Below are 18,674 nucleotides of genomic sequence, written 5' to 3' on the forward strand. Positions count from 1 at the left end.
TCATAATTGAAGTCCTAGTAAGAGTATTCTTATAGATATTAAATATATTCATATGGGTATGAGTTAATTAGGTGAGATAAATAATATATTTGGAATTAAATAAAGGTTCTGGAAATATTGTTGCAGGAAAACATTCCCAAATATAAAGTGGATATCAACATTGGTAGGAGAGAAAAGATAGGAGTTTATCGGATAATCAGGTCGATTTCAAGTCAAGTATTTTAGGTCGATTCAAAATTAAATTTTGTTCTCATATATATTGATTTTTACGTAATTATAAATTCATTTTAAGTCGGGTTAAATCGAATTCGATTACAATGTGAATGAACATCAGATTATCAGATCTGTTTTGAACAACAGTAAGTATTATGAAGGTCATTTTCAGTGCCTCTACTTGATAAACAGGTGCAGTTGAATCCCTTGTATTTTACATATTTAGGAAAAGTTGATGATGAAAATAGCCTACTAGCTGTATTAACTTCATGAAAGAGATGCCAAATAGTTGGCATGTTTCTTTTTTTGATGTTCTATTTATTCATATCATGACAGATGATCATTATATAACATTTTGTTGTCACTTTGTCATTATTAATTTAGGTTTTCTAATTTCTTGTGTAAAACCTATTTTTTAACTTGTAATTGGTGACTAAATTACTTTTGATATGACAATAAAAATCAATAAAGTCTTTTAACAGGAAGTTTAAGTTGGATTGAAATGTACACTTTTATCAGCCTAATATAGATTTTTTATATTCTTTCGAAAGATTTTTTCTTCGTCTTTGAATTGTATTTGATGTATCTTTTCAAAACTTGAACTTCACAATAAAAATATATAGTTTTTGACACTTGTATATAGACACATGATTAACTATCTAAAGAAATTCAAAGACATAAATTTTTAAGATAGTTATTTTTTAAATTTACAGAGATTTTTGACGGTTATTTTTCAAAAGGTTCATTTTCTTGGAAATGTCCAACTAAACTTTTAATAGTTTTAAATAACTCATTGACATAAACTTTTTTTACTTGTTTTTATGTTTTAAAATTTTTTATAATCATGAAAATTATAATAAACACAGGACTTAAAAAATATTGTGCATTTTGGTTTAATTAGCTATTGAAAGAATTAAAAAAAGATGCATGCATGGTATATAAATTTAACACGCAAGCAACTAAAGAAATTAAATTTAGTATTAAAATTCTGTGGGCATATATACTTAATCTAAACTAGATAAAATTATTACATCAGGAAACCAAATAATTCAATAAAAAGTATAATGAATAAGTAGACAGTACATTGTGTGTGATTGTTAGAAACAGAATCTTAAGTTTGTATTAAACTTTCAAAGAACAGCCATGCATAAACTTCCTTTATACATTTTCCGTTTCATAATGAGACTGTCTCATATAAAATTTATTGTATTATATTTGACTATACACACATTTTCAGTATAATTCAAATAACTTTGATTAATAGAATATAATAATATTTTATTTGAATATATATTATTTATTTTCATATCTTTTATAGTTTAGAAATACAATTATTGTAAAAACTAAGATATTTGCAAAATAAATATAAGATATGGGAATAAATAACATTTTAACAAGATATTATTATAGTCTAATATTCATAAATATAAAAACACTTAATAGAAAAGTATTTTAAAAAATATATATTAAATTTTGTACATCAAGACAAACATATAATAAGGTCTCACATGAATATATATATATATATATATATATATATATATATATATATATATATATATATATATATAGAAGAGGGATCCATTGAGAAGGGGTTGAAAATAAGAAGAGTAAAAAGGACTCTACACCCTTAATTTGACTAAAATAAAAAAATTTATGGTCAAGATTGAGCCAAATACTCATAATTGTAAAAGTAATATGTTACACAGAAAGGTAATTATGAAATAATTTTTAAAATGTTCTTAATTTATAATATAATATCATTTTTTTTTATATATAGTAATCAAACAAAATCAAACAAAAATCTTTCCCATCTTTCTCATTTTAAAATCTCACCTTATCAGATTTGTCACAAGGTATTATAAAGTTTTTTCTCTCTTTTGATAGCGTCGGACAATGGTTCTAAGTTCTAACTGTAAATCATGTATAATGTCCAGACCTTTGTGATATCTGCATTTCAAATTATATTCCCTCCTGTTTGTTATGTTGAGAATTATATTTTATGTGAGTTAGAATAAATTTTTCTTTTTTCTAGTAAAATTTTGAATTTAATTTTATAAGAGTGTATTATAATATATCTTAAGGCCTTAATCATAAGTTTGAATGTTTAGTTGATTTGGTTTTTTAACATGATATCAGAGGATATCCCGTAATAATCAAAATAAATAAACAAAACTATGTGCAAGAAATTTCATACGTTCTTTGTTAATCAAAAACTAATTTTACAATTATAGGTTGTTTACTCATTTTAAAATCAATTAGGTATTCTATTAAAAGAATTATTGTTGGTAAAAACTTGTCCTACAATATATGTTTTTCTAAACCTTGTTATGGATATAATTACAGTTTTATACAGATGTGAAGTCAAATAAAAACAATAACCAAATGTTTGGGTATTCTAGAAGTGACATTTGATCCCAAACACAAATGTAGGAGTGACACTTATTTTAATGTAAGAATAAAAGTTGGTTTCTTAACTGATTAAGATTTCATAACCCACGAAATTAAACACTTACCTTGTCAACTAAACCTCAATTAATTACAAATAGTTTATGCTTAAACATCATGATTTTACACTTAAGTGAGGGTCAATTAATTAATCAGCAAGTCATAGTGGGTATAAAATCAATTTCTGCTACATCTATCTACTGGGTAGCTAACCCGCGTGATGTGGTAATTGATGATTAGTTGATAAATAATTAAATATAAATATATGTTAATGATAGGCAGTTGATGAATAATAAATATATATTATCTTTTCCTTTGATACTTTAGGTCGGAACTTTACCCGGTAGGTAAATAAAATTTTTTCCTTTGATACTACCTTAATCCATCCAACTCGTCTTGTATGAGACTATCAAACAATGAGACAAGCTCACATAATTAGTCAATTTTTTTAATTGATCATTTAAAATACTCCTTCCTATTCATCTTAGGTGTTCTATTTACTTTTAAGACACTATTCATTTATCACTTTTAAATTGCATTTTATTATTAATCTATAAGTTAAAACATAGTCATGTGGGATCTTATTTAATTCGTTTTGATGTAAAGATTATTAATATAAACTTTTTATAATTTTTAATTATACATAACTCGATATATTAAGGATTGAATAAGTACATTGGATAGAGTGTATAAAGTAAATAAGACACTTAAGATGAATAGGAAGGAGTAATAAATAATCACTTTAAGGCATTAAAGGTACATGGGTCATTTCAATAAAAATGATCTCGTCATGAGACTGTCTCATCTAAAAATACGTGTAATCCATCAATTAAAGGGTTGTGTTCTCGAATCCCTTTAGGATTTATACAGATACATGTATATATCCTTTCTTTATGAAATATGTGTAAATTGTGACACTATTAGAAATGTTGAGAATTCGTCAAATTAAGTGTGTTGCGATTTCGTTGAAGTTAATGTATATGTTGTTGGAACTTGGAGTATATGAGTATTCTTTGACTTGATATTATAATTGTAGGAAATATGAAAGTTTTATTTCAAAAATATTTAATGCACATGGTAAAACTTTATTTCTAACAAAGTTATTTTGGGAGTATCAAAAGGTAACAAATATATGTATGACAACTTTTTTTAAAATTAAAACATTGACCCTTACATTTGGTGTTAGAAATGGTAATTATTCGATCTGAATTCGACTTAAATCCAATTCGATCCGAGAAATAATTTAATTGGAATCTGAGGAATAAAATTTGACTATGTACTCCATCTTTGACTCAAAGGCAAATCTCATAAAGAAGTTTAACACTCAGACTCAACTCCAATTTCAACTCTGATACAATATTTAATTCTTAACTTTGATCGAAAATTTAATTTTACATATTATTTTACACAAAATTGTATCTTGTAAGTTTCATATAAACATATAAATTTACATATTTCAACTTTTATTTTCAGTCATCATTGATGATAGAGTTATTGGATCACACCTTAGAAGGTTTTTCTTTAAGATTCGAACATTGGTAAAACTTCAATGTGTCCATTTGAAAGTTGTCATCATTATTGTAAGTTTTTTATTTCTGCAAGTTTGAGGCCTTTTAAAATTACACACTTTTTGTGAATTACTGCCACAAAAAAATCGAAGCGTAAGTGTTGTAGTCAAGATGCCGAAGTCTAGTGGCTTTTGTCAAAGACCTGTTAGAGTTAGAATTACCTTTGACTAACCCTGGGTAACCATTAACTTTAAAATTGCCCTTTATATACTATTTAATTTTTTTAATTTTAATTCAATTTTTGTAATTAATTAAACTTATTAATTAAAAATTCATTTTTTTAAATTAATTAATTAATTAATTAATTTAATTTTAGACTCAAAAAATTTAATTCATATTTTAAGATTCAGGTTGCTTAAAGCCATAAAGGAAAATCCTAAATTTAACGGCTCCGATAAAAGCCATCGAAATTCAAGTTACTTGAAGCTTCAATAATTACCGTTAGCATATATGACTTTTATAAGCATTTTATTGACTTAGACTTTTGATATGATAATGCCAACGTGATAAAAAAGGCGCGAGTTTGAATTTTATTAATTTTTTGTTTCAAGTGGAACATATAAAAATTATGTATTAGAAGAGTTTATATTGTATCTACACTTTTAGCTAAAAAATCTCTCATGTGAGAGATGTGATAAAGTATATAACATATCTTAATGCTTTAATCATTAGATTAAATTTTTAGTTGAATTAATTACATATGTTAAAGGATAATCATCATTTTTAACTAACTTTTAGAATACATTATTCTCCATTAAGTTAAATTAGTATATTTCTATAGCACGTAATTGTTGTTTAGGGAAAATATAAAGCAAGACGTTGAAATAGCTGCATTTTTATAGAACTAAAGCTATTTAAAAATCAATGTGAAAGAGAATTTAAGTATCTTTTCAGTATAAGAGTCTGAATTTAATTCTCGTATGATCTATTTCTTTCATCAATCTACATATAATTAAAAAAAATAAATCAATGTGAAACTTTCAAAAATAGAATGTCTCTTTGAAATTGCTATGAATAGAAATATTTTTTTAATTAACTATCAGTAGCAATTCCAAAAAGATAGAAATATAGTTGATCATGGCCGACAACATTAAGTAAGCATTGTTTTGGGTTTTCCATCAGTGTAGGAGGCAAAAGGTAATGTACTTCAACTAAAAGCTCTAAAGAGTAACACCCATTAATTCCTACCAAAATATTGTTTTTATACTCCTATTTATTGCACTACAATGTTGCACTCTTCCCACAATTATACTCGATCTTTGTAATTGAGATGTATGCAAGTACATTGTATATGAATATTACCTCTTTTATTCATAACAAAACTAATCAACACTTAAGACAATTCATCCTTTCATACTTTCATACTTCAAATTAGTACGAAAATCATTTTTTAATTATTTTCAAATACAAACTTCATGAAAAATATCTCATTTTTAAATTGTTTTAAGATGTTTCGCATTTTAAAACTCTAAATATTAGTTTAACTTTCAGTTCACATAATTGCTTGGCAATTTGGCATATATAAATTGAAATCAATATGGCAACATGACAAAAAAATTACAAGCTCAAATTTTAATTTCTCACCTCACTTACTAATTTAAAAGCGCTTTTATTGAGAAAAATTATAAAAGATATAACAAATTTATGCCTCTATCAATTTAAACTTTTATCCATATTGTATTTGAATACAGGTATACATTCTATACTTTCTCCATGGCATGAATTTTACATGTAATATTGACCCACTGTTTTGTGAGAAAAAGGGTGGATTCATATTGCAAATAAAAAGATTGAGATGAAGTATATACTTTACACATTAATGCCTTTTCATATAGAAGTATATTTTAGATGTAGATTTGTGAAAAAGAGAAATCTCTTGTGACAAATAAAAAATTTATTCATTATTTTTACATCTTTAGATTTGTTTTCGTTCGACATAATTACCTATATTACCTCTGCATGAAAATGGTCTGTTAGAGTATATAACATATCTTGGGCCTCAACCATCAGCTTAAACTTTTGGTTGAGTTGCTTCCTTGACATGGTATCAGAGCCAACGTGAGAGGTCACGGGTTCGAATCTCAACCACCCCTCATTTAAAGTGGAATATTCAGCGCCTATGCGCATCCACACTTCCAGCCCAATTGGGTCTCGTGTGAGGGGGCGTGTTAGAGTATATAACATATCTTGGGGCCTCAACCATTAGCTTAAGCTTTTGGTTGAGTTGGTTTCTTGACATGGTATCAGAAGCCAGCGTGAGAGGTCACGGGTTCGAATCTCAACCACCCCTCATTTAAAGTGGAATATTCAGCGCCTATGCGCATCCACACTTCTAGCCCAATGGGGTCTCGTGTGAGGGGGCGTGTTAGAGTATATAACATATCTTGGGGCCTCAACCATAAGCTTAAGCTTTTGGTTGAGTTGGTTCCTTTACATGGTATCAAAGCCAACGTGAGAGGTCACGGGTTCGAATCTCAACCACCCCTCATTTAAAGTGGAATATTCAGCGCCTATGCGCATCCACACTTCTAGCCCAATTGGGTCTCGTGTGAGGGGGCGTGTTAGAGTATATAACATATCTTGGGGCCTCAACCATAAGCTTAAGCTTTTGGTTGAGTTGGTTCCTTTACATGGTATCAGAGCCAACGTGAGAGGTCACGGGTTCGAATCTCAACCACCCCTTATTTAAAGTGGAATATTCAGCGCCTATACGCATCCACACTTCTAACCCAATGGGGTCTCATGTGAGGAGGCGTGTTAGAATATATAACATATTCTGGGGCCTCAACCATCAACTTAAACTTTTGGTTGAGTTAGTTCCTTGACATGGTCTCTACCCCATTTTAATCTACAAATTTTGTTTTCTTTCATAATAATTTTCACATAATTTAAAGCGTCTTATTCCACCAAAAAAAAATTAAAATCGCGACGAGAAAAAATTTCATAGTTCTAGTTGTCAAAATGGCCACGGCCTGGCAACCGCCCCTATGTCATCACCCATTTTCTTAAAATTTTATTTAATTTTATTTTTAAAAAATTGCTGCAAGATAGCAATGAGATGGGTCGTCACCTACTTTTGTACGTGCTGATGTCGCCTTTTAATTTAGTGACCACCTAAATGACGACGAGAAAAAGGTCATTGTCCTACCGTCGTTAAACCTATTTAAGCGTCCGCTAGGCAATGTCATGCGTCATCGCTATTTATACGTATTTTTATAGTATTAATAATTATGTCAAATTCTTTAATAGCAAACTCAAAAAAATAGATAACTATATTATAGCCAAAATGTACTTCTATAAACAAACAAATATCCCTTGGAGCAAGGTATAGAGTTAAGTTGTCCAATTTTTTCAATCACAACTCTAAAAATAGCAATGAACAAATCCCGAAGAGGATTTTATCTCAACAGAAACTGCATTTTAACAACTACAGTATAAACTACTAATAGTAGTGCATGCAGAATACATTTAATCATCATCCAACACTAGTAATAATATAATTCTATTTCTATATCCGTTTGAAATTACTGCCAATAGTGACCTTTTTATATCCGTTTGAAACTATTACTGATAGTGAAATTTTTCCTCGCAAAATATAACTATAAAACATCACTACTAGCAGCAATCTAAAATCGAGTATTTATATCATTATTTTTTTTTATAATTCATTTATGGGTGAAATCAGAAAAAGGATGTTATTATTTCCCTAAACATAAATACAATTTGTTACAAAGTAGTTGAATATGATGCTGTCTTCATTAAATAATCCTATGTAAGCTAAGCCTTCTTTTGCTATTTAGAGTCCTTACTCATTTTTAAGGGATGCAAAGAATGGGGATTGACAACTCATAAGTTATATAATTGAGGGTATGACTTGCCTATTTAATTCTATTTGTTTCAAAAAGAATTAGTGTTCTAATGGACCACATGACCTCTTATATATGTACTTATATTCGTTTTCCCTTTTTCATTTTTACAACACTTAATTTCTTTTTTACTTTTTGAAATGCAAATATTTTTTTTTATTTAGTTAAATTTTATAACTACTTATATATATAAATGAGTATGAATTAAACTTCAATTATTATTTCATCACAAATTAAAGAATTTTTTAGTGGTAACTGTTCGAGTGACGATTAGTCGAAGATATACAATTGTATTTGTTAGAAATCTAGTTGTATAATTTAGTTGTGTAAATTTGGTGAAAGTAGAGGCAATAGCACCTATTTAAATATAATTTGTTGAGATAAATATAGAGAAATAATCATTATAAATAATTACTTTTGATTTTAGAATGCTACAATCTGCAACATTTTAAAAACAAGTATTTTACTCTTACTATGTTTTTTTCACAATTCACTTATGAGTGTGGAATACTATATAACTTTTTTTGATGGTATATACACCATAACTTTTAGATTTATTCTTTTCAACTGAATTGAACTAAATATATAAGACTTACTATAATGCACCAAAATAATGAACTGAAATTTAAAACTCAATGTATAATGCACACTAAACTTAACCTAGTCCAAAATATGTTGGTGCAGATTTAGTTAACTCCTAACACACTATTTGTGATGATCAATCATGAGAGCATTCTCAAATGAAATTTAAACCCTCTCGCAATGGCAGAGTTATTAGTGATCAAATATCGATTGTGAAACATTCAAAAATCATCGAGTGTTAATTAAGTATCTGGTTTACAAAATATCTTAACTTTACATTGAAGTCACAAAACTTGTCGGTCTCACTATCAATATTTTCTCTCGGCAATTTAGACCCCTTCATCAAAAAATTATCTTATGGAGATTTTCGATCAATAACTCTCACCTAAAAATCCGATATCATATACACATATCCCTCGAAACCGCTCATGAAAATAAAAGTTATAACTAGAAATATGATTCTCTTAGCTAAGAATTTTTTATTTTAGTGTGACTTTACAAATTATAATTATTTTATTATAAGGTCTTTCTTATAAAGAATGTTATAAAAATAATTCCTCACGAAGGCTTTCTGCTAGGAAAGTTCTATGAAAGATGTTATTGAAGCAAGAAACAATCAATGGTTTCTATAAGGTTCAATAACCCACGTAACGAAATTCATTGAACAAATGGACAATATATGCAACCAATCAATATTTTGATTATTTAATATGTAGTTAAGCAATCCACCAATATTGATGTTCAACTTATATTTGATATGCATGGGGTTTACTAGCTTAGTTATTGGTTATTTGGTTTACTTGATACTGATATATAAAGACTTGAGATGATATCTTCTCCAAAACATTTTTTACTATATTATATATAAATTATTGTATGTGTCGTTTTAATGTTAGTTCAACTAATACAAATTATGATATGAGAAATTTAGTGTTGTTTTCAATAATTTATGGGAAATGAAAGAAAACAACTTTTTCTATGGAGGGTTGATTTCAGTTTCTAATGGATGTTTGACAAAAGTAAAGTTACTATTTACAAGCGGCGTTCTATATCTTACATGACAATATTATTGAACTGAGGTATTGAACTCAATTCTAACTTTGAGCCCTAAGCAAATATCTACCTTATATAGGGTCATGATTAGCGGAAGGTCTATATTTTAAATTCCACAACGCTAAATACGATATCGTAGTGATATCCAAATTTAATTGGTTGTTAAATGTTATCAGTTAAATAGAATATAATTAGATCAATTTTCTTACAACCAACCATAGCAGCAACAAAAATTAAAATTCCAAAAGTGTACTTTCCTATTTGTTCAGGGTTCCAACTTTTATTTTCCTTGAGATGACTATGTGCCTCTGTATATAAATAAGCTAAATTTCAAAGGAAATAAATATACTTATTCAATTTAAAACTTAGATATCACCTCCATTTGTCTCTTTCTTTCGAAGTATTGTTAAGCATTCTAGTATCTAATTTTAAATTAGTGTGAGGTGTTACGGCCTTAATTACGCCGTGATAACCAGTGATATAATCACCTCATGAGCCTAATCATGTGGACACTTAGCGTTAACTTGCATACATACTTGATGAGGTTTACTCTAACTCAAAATCATATCGTATTTGAAAGATTACCTATCAAATATTATATGTAAGTTTATAACCCACTATTTTAGTGATGTGAGATCTTCCTCACATTTAAAATATCACTAATTCTTACATGAGACGGTCTCATGGTGAGACCATCTCTATTGGGATCACTTTCAATTTTAAATTGATTACTTATAACGTTAAAATAATTACTTATAATTTTAAAATATTCACTTTTTATAGTCTTAGAGTGAATACTTATAACTTTAAAACGATCACTTACAATTTTAAAGTAATCAATTTAAAAAATTGGCTAATTATATAGGCCCGTCTTATGGGGAGACAGTTATACAAGATGACTTGTTAAAATATTTATAACAATATATGCAAGACCATAAGCATATTAAATAACAAATTTATTATGATCATATTTTAAGAATAATATAACATGTATGGTTCTTATTTATCTATGAACAATCCTAAAAATATAAAAACTAAAAAATAATCTTGATAATTACCAGAGCTAGTTTAAAAATGTTCTCCAAATCCATAATTAACCAAGGAATATTATCATATACAAAACAAGTATTAAATGATGAGCACCACAATTAAGTGTTCAAAAAACTACTTAAGCAAGCTTTTATAGCTGTAATAATATATTTGGTCCATTTGGATACTATCATTGTTGATTTGAACAGGCCAAATTAATCGTGGCCGGTTGTCAATTTTTTGGCCTAACAAAAATACAAAAATCAACGGTTCTCAGGTGAAACTTAGATTTTATGTAAATGACGTATAAGAGAATTACCTGAAGTGCCCCATAAGAATATGTTTGTGGAATTATTTGTCTTCTTTCATGCCCTATTTAAACTAACTTGAATAAATCCATCATAAAATAATATTTAGAATTAGTCAAAAAAAATTTAAAAATTATATATGTTTTGTTAGAAGTAGTGGATATGTAATTATTTATTTAAACTTATAATTAGTGAAAGTGGGTGACATGTCATGGACCAATTGGATAACTAAGAATTATTAATAGTAATTGTAAAACAATGACAAGTTAGCTAATAATATTAGCTAACCTATTCTGTATGTCATTAGGTGGCTTTCATCGAGATGGTATTTAGAAACGTCATTTAGATGTACGGAACCTTATATTTAGCAGTGATAATAAAGAACTTGTTTTTAAATAGCTAGCTAACTACTAAGTATGTGGAACATGTCTGATTATACAGAACTCCCAAAAATAAAAGGATATATTAAATAGAAAAGATAATAAACAATTAATATATATAAATAATAGTGAGACTTCAAATATTAATTAAAAATACGTAGTAAAATCTTAGGTTTAATATGGTTCTCTTGTCAAAAGATTAGTGATAACTATATATGACCACTAACAAGATACCCTTGCTTTTCAGTCACAAATCATTGAGGTGAAGTATAACAATAAGATGGCGACTTTTTCAATACAAACTTTATGTATTGTTCAAGATCATCATTTTCAAAGAGAAATTATAAATAACTAAAATTGTTTAAGGAGTGCTTTAAGGTTTAAAGTCAATTATATGATAAGATAATATGTGTATAGATAATTATTTGATTATAAAATAAATTTATACCTAAAATTTATTTTTAGGACAAATTAAATCTATTATTATCAGGTGCATAATAATATTATTGAGTTTCAACTAGTTGAGAATGAATTATATGAGATAAATATATCATATATGCAACAAATAGGGACTGCTTTAGAAAATTAAAACAACTTATTCAATTAAAAAAATGAGTACATTTAATAAAAAACATTAAATAAATGAGGCTATTATTTAATTAGAAAATTAATAAATTTAATAATAAGAGTACTATTTTCACTCATCCACATAATACTTCCTAACTTGGTTATGCTCTACATTCACTAGCCAATGTCCAGTGACTGACGACGAAAAAGCCTAATAATATGTACTAGCTTGAGACAAGTTGGGCCACAATGTCATGACACAGCCCAGTCCATTTGCCTAGGTTACTTATCAAAATATATATATATATATATATATATATATATATATATATATATATATATATATATATATATATATATATATATAAAGTTATATTTCAACTTATTTCTAAATGTAAGCGTATAATTATCAAAAAAAGTATACATAAAGCTATATTTCAACTTATTTCTAAATGGGTCTGCTCGCACTTACTAACTGCGAACAAAGGGTTTGATTAAAAAAAAGCCAAAAAAGTTGTTCACACTTACAAACCACGAACAGAGCTGTTGACTTTTTTTGATCAAATATCATGTTTGCCTCTTTTCGCACTTAGTAGCTGCGAACAGCTTGGTTGATTTTTTTGACCAATTTGCCTCTATTTGCAGTTACTAACTGCAAATATAACCGAACTTGAGCTCTGGAGCTGGAGGCGCTTACATTTGGAAATAAGTTGAAATATAGCTTAATGTATACTTTTTTTGATAATTTTACTTATCTATTTCAAAAATTCGGTTACTTCTGAGTGCTCTCCGCCTAATGAAAAACAATAAATCTCTTGAGAGACCACCTCTGCGAGAGACGGTCCTTCAAGTCCAGACCCATCACATTTTATGAATTAATATAAAGAAAAAAAAAAGGCAGCTGCAGCAGCCAACGTCAATCCCCCAGATAACCTTACATATTCCAAAACTATGATTGCAAAACTCATTGGAAACTGAGGTAATGTAATTATTGACAAAACTTTTCTAATTTCTCATACATTAAAGGTAAAAATATCATATTCAAATGGGTATTTTCCCTCCATTTCGTTTTTCTTCATCTTCAACAACATGGATGAGTTCATGCAAGGATTCAAAGATTTCGTGACACAAACTCAACGGGATTCGTTTTTAGAGACAGTATAAGTATGTTTGGTTCTCTTTTCCTTCACGAATTCAATAAATTAGAATCAAATAAAAAAATGTGATGTTCTCAATCCTGTTTTTGAAGTTTCATTAAATAATGAGCATATTCAGTTCGAGCATGGCAATGGAAGTAAAACTAGTGAACACGAAAGTTAGTTTTGCATTTGATAATATATTATTCAAGTTGGTTACTGTAAATTTGATGTAAATAATATTCAAGGTGATATTTAATACTTACAAGTTGGTATTAGATATTATTCATTATAGTTTTGAAATTGCTCATTGTAAATTGGTATTAGATAGTCTTTAAATTGACAATAAATAGTTTACAATTTGACATACTATAAACTCATACCTGATGCATCCTAAATGCCTACTTGAGGTATTTTAAAACCTTACCGAGTAAGCATATAATTTTTTCTTTTTTTTTTAAATATAATATGTCAACCCATTTAAATATAGTCTCTCAAAAATACCGTCTACCACAAAAATATATATGTTATTGACTAGTTACTATATCATCAAATATACACTAACAAAAAGTAAGAAGAGTTTATCATTAACTTTAACTAAATGGGGGAGAAATTTTCAATGACTGACTATGTCACTTATTAAAGACATCTATTTTGAATAAATTATTATCTAAATCTAATGGATATAAAGTACTCATTGTCATTGTAATCTCATCCTTCAAAACAAAATACTAATTTTGAAATCTATCTAGAACAAGATAATGACTTATCATTTTTGGTCTGACAAAGTGGGAATTTTTTAATTTTTATTTTATCATATTTGACCAAAAAATCTCAGATAAAAGTTGTACAAGTACTCTATAGTGCATAGCTATGACCCATCATCTATCTAAGCAATTAGTAAGATCAATCAAAGAAATTAACGGTCATGATTGAATAATATAGGAGGAAGACTTTTACAACAACCCACAAACACATTTAGTCAGAAAAGTGGGTGGTAAGAATGCAGACAAATAATCAGCACACAGAAAATATTTATAATAAAGAGGGAAATTAAGTACAATAGATAGGGAAAGATAGGAGAATTTTGGGTAAGCATTTGTAACTTTCTGGCATTCTGCCCCACTTTTCATGTTAAATTCCAGAAGATTTGATTTTTTCATCACATCTAACCAATTGGGGTTTTCAATTTTCATATTCCATTGAACTGGGTAATTAAGAAAGCTTTGAAATTTCTTGTTAATTATTATTAATTTCCGCTTAATTCCCATTATTTTTCATCATTTTTGTCGTCCTATAAAAGAATCATGGGTTTTTTATTAGAAAGTTTGCTGTTTTGTATTTAGTTCTTGTTTTTGGTTCTGTAGCATACCTAACCCAAAACTTTTGGGACTTATTTAAGGTAATTACAAATTTTATTGGTCAATTTTGGTTGGAGGTTTTGTGTTATCTAGTGATTCATGGCCTAAAACTGTTTTAAATTGGGATGCTTATCTGTATTTGGGTTTTTACTATTCATTGCAGGTTCCCATCTATTCTTGTGTAATACTCCTATTTGCTTCACAAATTTATGGTTTGTTTCTTGATTCAGGTATAACTTTTTGATTTGCATGTTTTGTTCTGTGTTTATATTCCATAGATCTATATGTGCCAATTAGTTCTCTTCTCCTTTTTCATTTCTGTTCGTGTTTGGCAATTGATAGATTCTTGCATGCTGTTGTTTATGCCTTTATGGTGGTGTTTTTCTGATAATCTTTGTAATTCAATCTTATTTCTTAAATTATCTTATGTCTTATATGAAAAATTTAGATCTCCCATCAAAAAAAAAAAAAAACTTTTGATCATGTGTTCTTTGAACTGGCTGTGCTTATTGGGTTCTTGCTTGAGATTTCTTTTGGATTTTCAGGTTTATCTGATAACTATTGTTTGGTTGGGTTGTTGGGTTTTCGGGTTTTGGGTTTTAGGACACATCAGTTTGTTGGTTTAGACACTTAACTAGTGTTACATTATTCGCCAGTTAATTCGCTTTTTGGAATCACATCTCGCTCAAAATGACCCTCAAATAGCCCAAAATCGACCATAATTCGCTTTTTTTATTTGTGATTCGCAAAGTGATTAGTGAATCACGTGACAGTGCACTTAACCGAACAAAATTCATGGAAATTTTTGCTTTAAAAGGTAAGTCCAACACTTGGATTCGTATCGTACCGTGTGAAAATTGTAATGCAAGTATGTGTTTCGCCGGAGCTAGAATCCTCTCTATTACTTGAAATGTAATGGAGGGTCGATTACTCAATCTAATGGTTAAAATTGCTTGATGTGGGATTTTGGGATTTTATTTCAAAAATAAAATAGGTGTCAAAATCCTAGCATCATGCTAATAGAGAAAAGTAATGGCGAGATCCTGATACGTTTCACTGATCCTGATCCTGCACACAATTAATTACTTTCAATTATTGGAATAAGTATTTGTGCTTTGTATTCCTTGTAAAGTCATCTACGTGTAACTTGGATCGTTTTGGCTAGTTTCGAATAATTGTCCCATTTTAGAGCAATTATTACGTTTTGTGCAGCAAATCTAAGTGATTTTGAATATGCCCCATTACATCGCTTAGGATCGTCCAATTTAGTTGTTCTCGAGTAATGAACATGTTCGGAGGCAGGATTGCGGGAATCTCAACATAGGAGTTGAAATTTGGTCTTTGAAGATGTTCTATGCACATGTCCTCTATTCTTTCGTCGTTTATTTGTTCAACACTGACTAATTATCTGCTTATCCCATGTTTGATGATTGATGCATATTATTTAATATAGCTATCTTGTAATAGACTAAGTCTTCCCTAGATTCTAGTCAATTACTAGGGTTTTAAATTACTTGAAATTGCATATTGCCTATATATTATTAAATCAAGTTTCCAGAAGCATAATCCTTGATGTATTCTATTCTCCTTGTTTTTTACAGGGAACTCAGAGCAGCATGAATATTGCAACAAATTTTAGTCGGGCTTATACATCATAACGGAATTAGGTCTTCAGTCTTGTGTTTACAAGCTAATCTTTTTTTTTTTTACCTTGAGAATTCTTAAATTCTTCAAAAGAATCGAGAATATTGATCATAGTTTTAGTTAGGTCAACAAATATGTCGACAACATATGGAAGTCCGAGGCTTTGTGCTCTGCAAGGAGGTAATAACAGCTCAGGTTTGTCGAATCAATTATATGGGTCTGAAAAGCACAAGATCAAGTACGCTACCGAAAGTTTCAGCAGTCCAAGTTATTGTTATGATCCAAAGTTCTTCGTAAATTCTCCCTCGGGAGAGCTAATTAACCCACCAAACGCTGCTGGAAACCAATGTGACTCCTCTTGTGCAACAAATTACGAACTTGAATACTTCATAAGTCAAAGTCCCGAAGCGGTTGAATATGATGAAGTTATGGTGAAGCTGAAGCTTCAGGAGTTGGAGCACGCCCTCCTTGACGAAGAGGAAGACGGAGTGGATGAGGTTGTTATGGGCCCCGACACGAGCATGGAGATAGACGTAGATTGGGCGGGCTCTTTGAGGAACATGATGGATCATGACTCCCCGAAAGAGTCGACATCTTCGGAATCTTCTAACTTAAGCAGCATTAGCAACAAGGACGAATCACTACCTCTTCGTAGTACTAAAGAGCTGCTCTTTGATTGTGCTGCTATTATTTCCGAGGGTGATTTCGAAGAAGCTGCATTAAGGATCAATAAGCTCAGGCAGATGGTTTCGATCCAAGGGGAACCGTTGCAGAGAATTGCAGCCTATATGGTAGAAGGCCTCGCTGCTCGGTTGGCTTCATCCGGTAAAGTCTTATATAAAGCTCTGAGATGTAAGGAGCCGCCTTCTTTTGAAAAGCTTGCCGCGATGCAGGTACTGTTCGAGGTATGTCCATGTTTCAAGTTTGGGTTTATGGCAGCAAACGAAGCAATTATGGAGGCAATTAAGTACGATAAGAAGGTACACATTATTGATTTCGATATAAATCAAGGAAACCAATACATAAATCTCATACGATCCCTTGCTAAACAACACGGGAAATCGATCCAAGTGAGGTTGACAGGTGTTGATGATCCTGAATCAGTGCAGCGCCCGATTGGTGGTTTGAAAAACATTGGCCAAAGACTCGAGGCATTGGCCGAGATCAACGAATTGCAGTTTGAGTTCAAAGCAATACCATCACGAACACCACTTGTTACCCCGGAAATGTTAGATTGCCGAGCAGGGGAAGCCTTAGTTGTAAACTTCGCTTTCCTGCTCCACCACTTACCCGATGAGAGTGTCTCCACCGTCAATATCCGTGATCAACTTCTTCGTATGATCAAAAGCCTAAACCCAAAATTAGTAACCGTTGTCGAGCAAGATGTCAACACAAACACCACCCCGTTTCTCTCTAGATTTTCGGAGGTATACAGTTACTACTCCGCTGTTTTCGAGTCTCTTGATGCCACTCTCCCGAGAGAAAGCCAGGAGAGAATTAATGTCGAGAAGCAATGTCTTGCACGAGACATCGTGAATATCATTGCTTGTGAAGGGGAAGAGCGGATCGAGCGTTATGAAGTTGCGGGGAAATGGAGAGCAAGGATGCAGATGGCGGGTTTTAGATCATGCCCGTTGAAGCAAAACGTGAACGAAATGATTCGGGAGCTTATTGTATCACAATATTGCAACAAGTACAAGTTGGATGTGATGATGGATGCCCTTCATTTTGGATGGGAAGACAAGAGTTTAGTTGTTGCATCAGCTTGGAAGTGATTAATTCAGTAGTTATATATGAAGAATTTGACTGTTCTTAATTGGGTTTTTTCATTCCTAACAAGGGTTTGTATTTCATGGGATACCCTTAAATTATGAGTGTATATTAGTTTGTGATATTTAGATTTAGCAAACGGCATGTTATTGTCTTCTCACAGGACAGGTTTCATGACCTTTTTTCGCAGTACATCATGGACATAAATTTCCTAACTAAAGTACACCTCTATGAGTTTTACTTTTCTTCTTAGCCTCTATAATGTGTATTGCCATAGTTTGGCGTGTTTGATATCCGATCACAATTAGGGGTAATCGGAATGATTTTTTTTAGTAATGAAGCTTTCATTTTTGAAGTACTCTTGTGAGAGGTTGTTTTTCGGTGACACGACCTCATACAAGGAGTACATATTCTCATAATATTTGTTAAATGGGCTATTTAACCCATATGTGGGGCGTGTCTTATGGTGAGACAATCTTGGACAACAATTTGTGTTCATTGTTAATATTGTACTTTGGGTCGAGTTATTTCCTCGGTAATATAGCTTCTATTCTCAAACTTGTGTTTTACTTCGTAATTTTAATGTTTATACTAAATATTAGACTTTCAAGTGGTAATGAAGGTAAGTAAATTTTTTAGAAAAAAAAAATTAGAGTTGAACAAGCCCGGTGAACATTTTATTAAACCCTCGCATTACAGTGACGCTTTATATATCGGTTTGTCTTGTGTTGAATATCTCTTATATTTTG

At 30.0% G+C, this 18,674-nt stretch overlaps 1 protein-coding gene across 4 annotated transcripts; it reads left to right on the forward strand.

Annotated features, from left to right (window-relative positions):
• The first annotated feature begins 13,881 nt into the window (after positions 1 to 13,881).
• On the forward strand, positions 13,882 to 18,410 carry LOC130810496 (scarecrow-like protein 1). 4 transcript variants are annotated; one of them, XM_057676581.1, is made up of 3 exons: positions 13,882 to 14,552; positions 14,675 to 14,741; positions 16,113 to 18,410. In XM_057676581.1, the coding sequence occupies exon 3, from the start codon at positions 16,290 to 16,292 to the stop codon at positions 17,928 to 17,930; it is 1,641 nt and encodes a 546-aa protein (XP_057532564.1). In that variant the 5' UTR covers positions 13,882 to 14,552; positions 14,675 to 14,741; positions 16,113 to 16,289; the 3' UTR covers positions 17,931 to 18,410. The 4 variants fall into 4 exon arrangements, with proteins under 4 accessions (XP_057532564.1, XP_057532562.1, XP_057532565.1 ...); XM_057676579.1 differs by having other exon boundaries at positions 13,882 to 14,361; XM_057676582.1 differs by having other exon boundaries at positions 13,882 to 14,241.
• Positions 18,411 to 18,674: the final 264 nt, after the last annotated feature.

The sequence above is a fragment of the Amaranthus tricolor genome, chromosome 4, assembly GCF_026212465.1.
Source record: "Amaranthus tricolor cultivar Red isolate AtriRed21 chromosome 4, ASM2621246v1, whole genome shotgun sequence".
Lineage (NCBI taxonomy): Eukaryota > Viridiplantae > Streptophyta > Magnoliopsida > Caryophyllales > Amaranthaceae > Amaranthus > Amaranthus tricolor.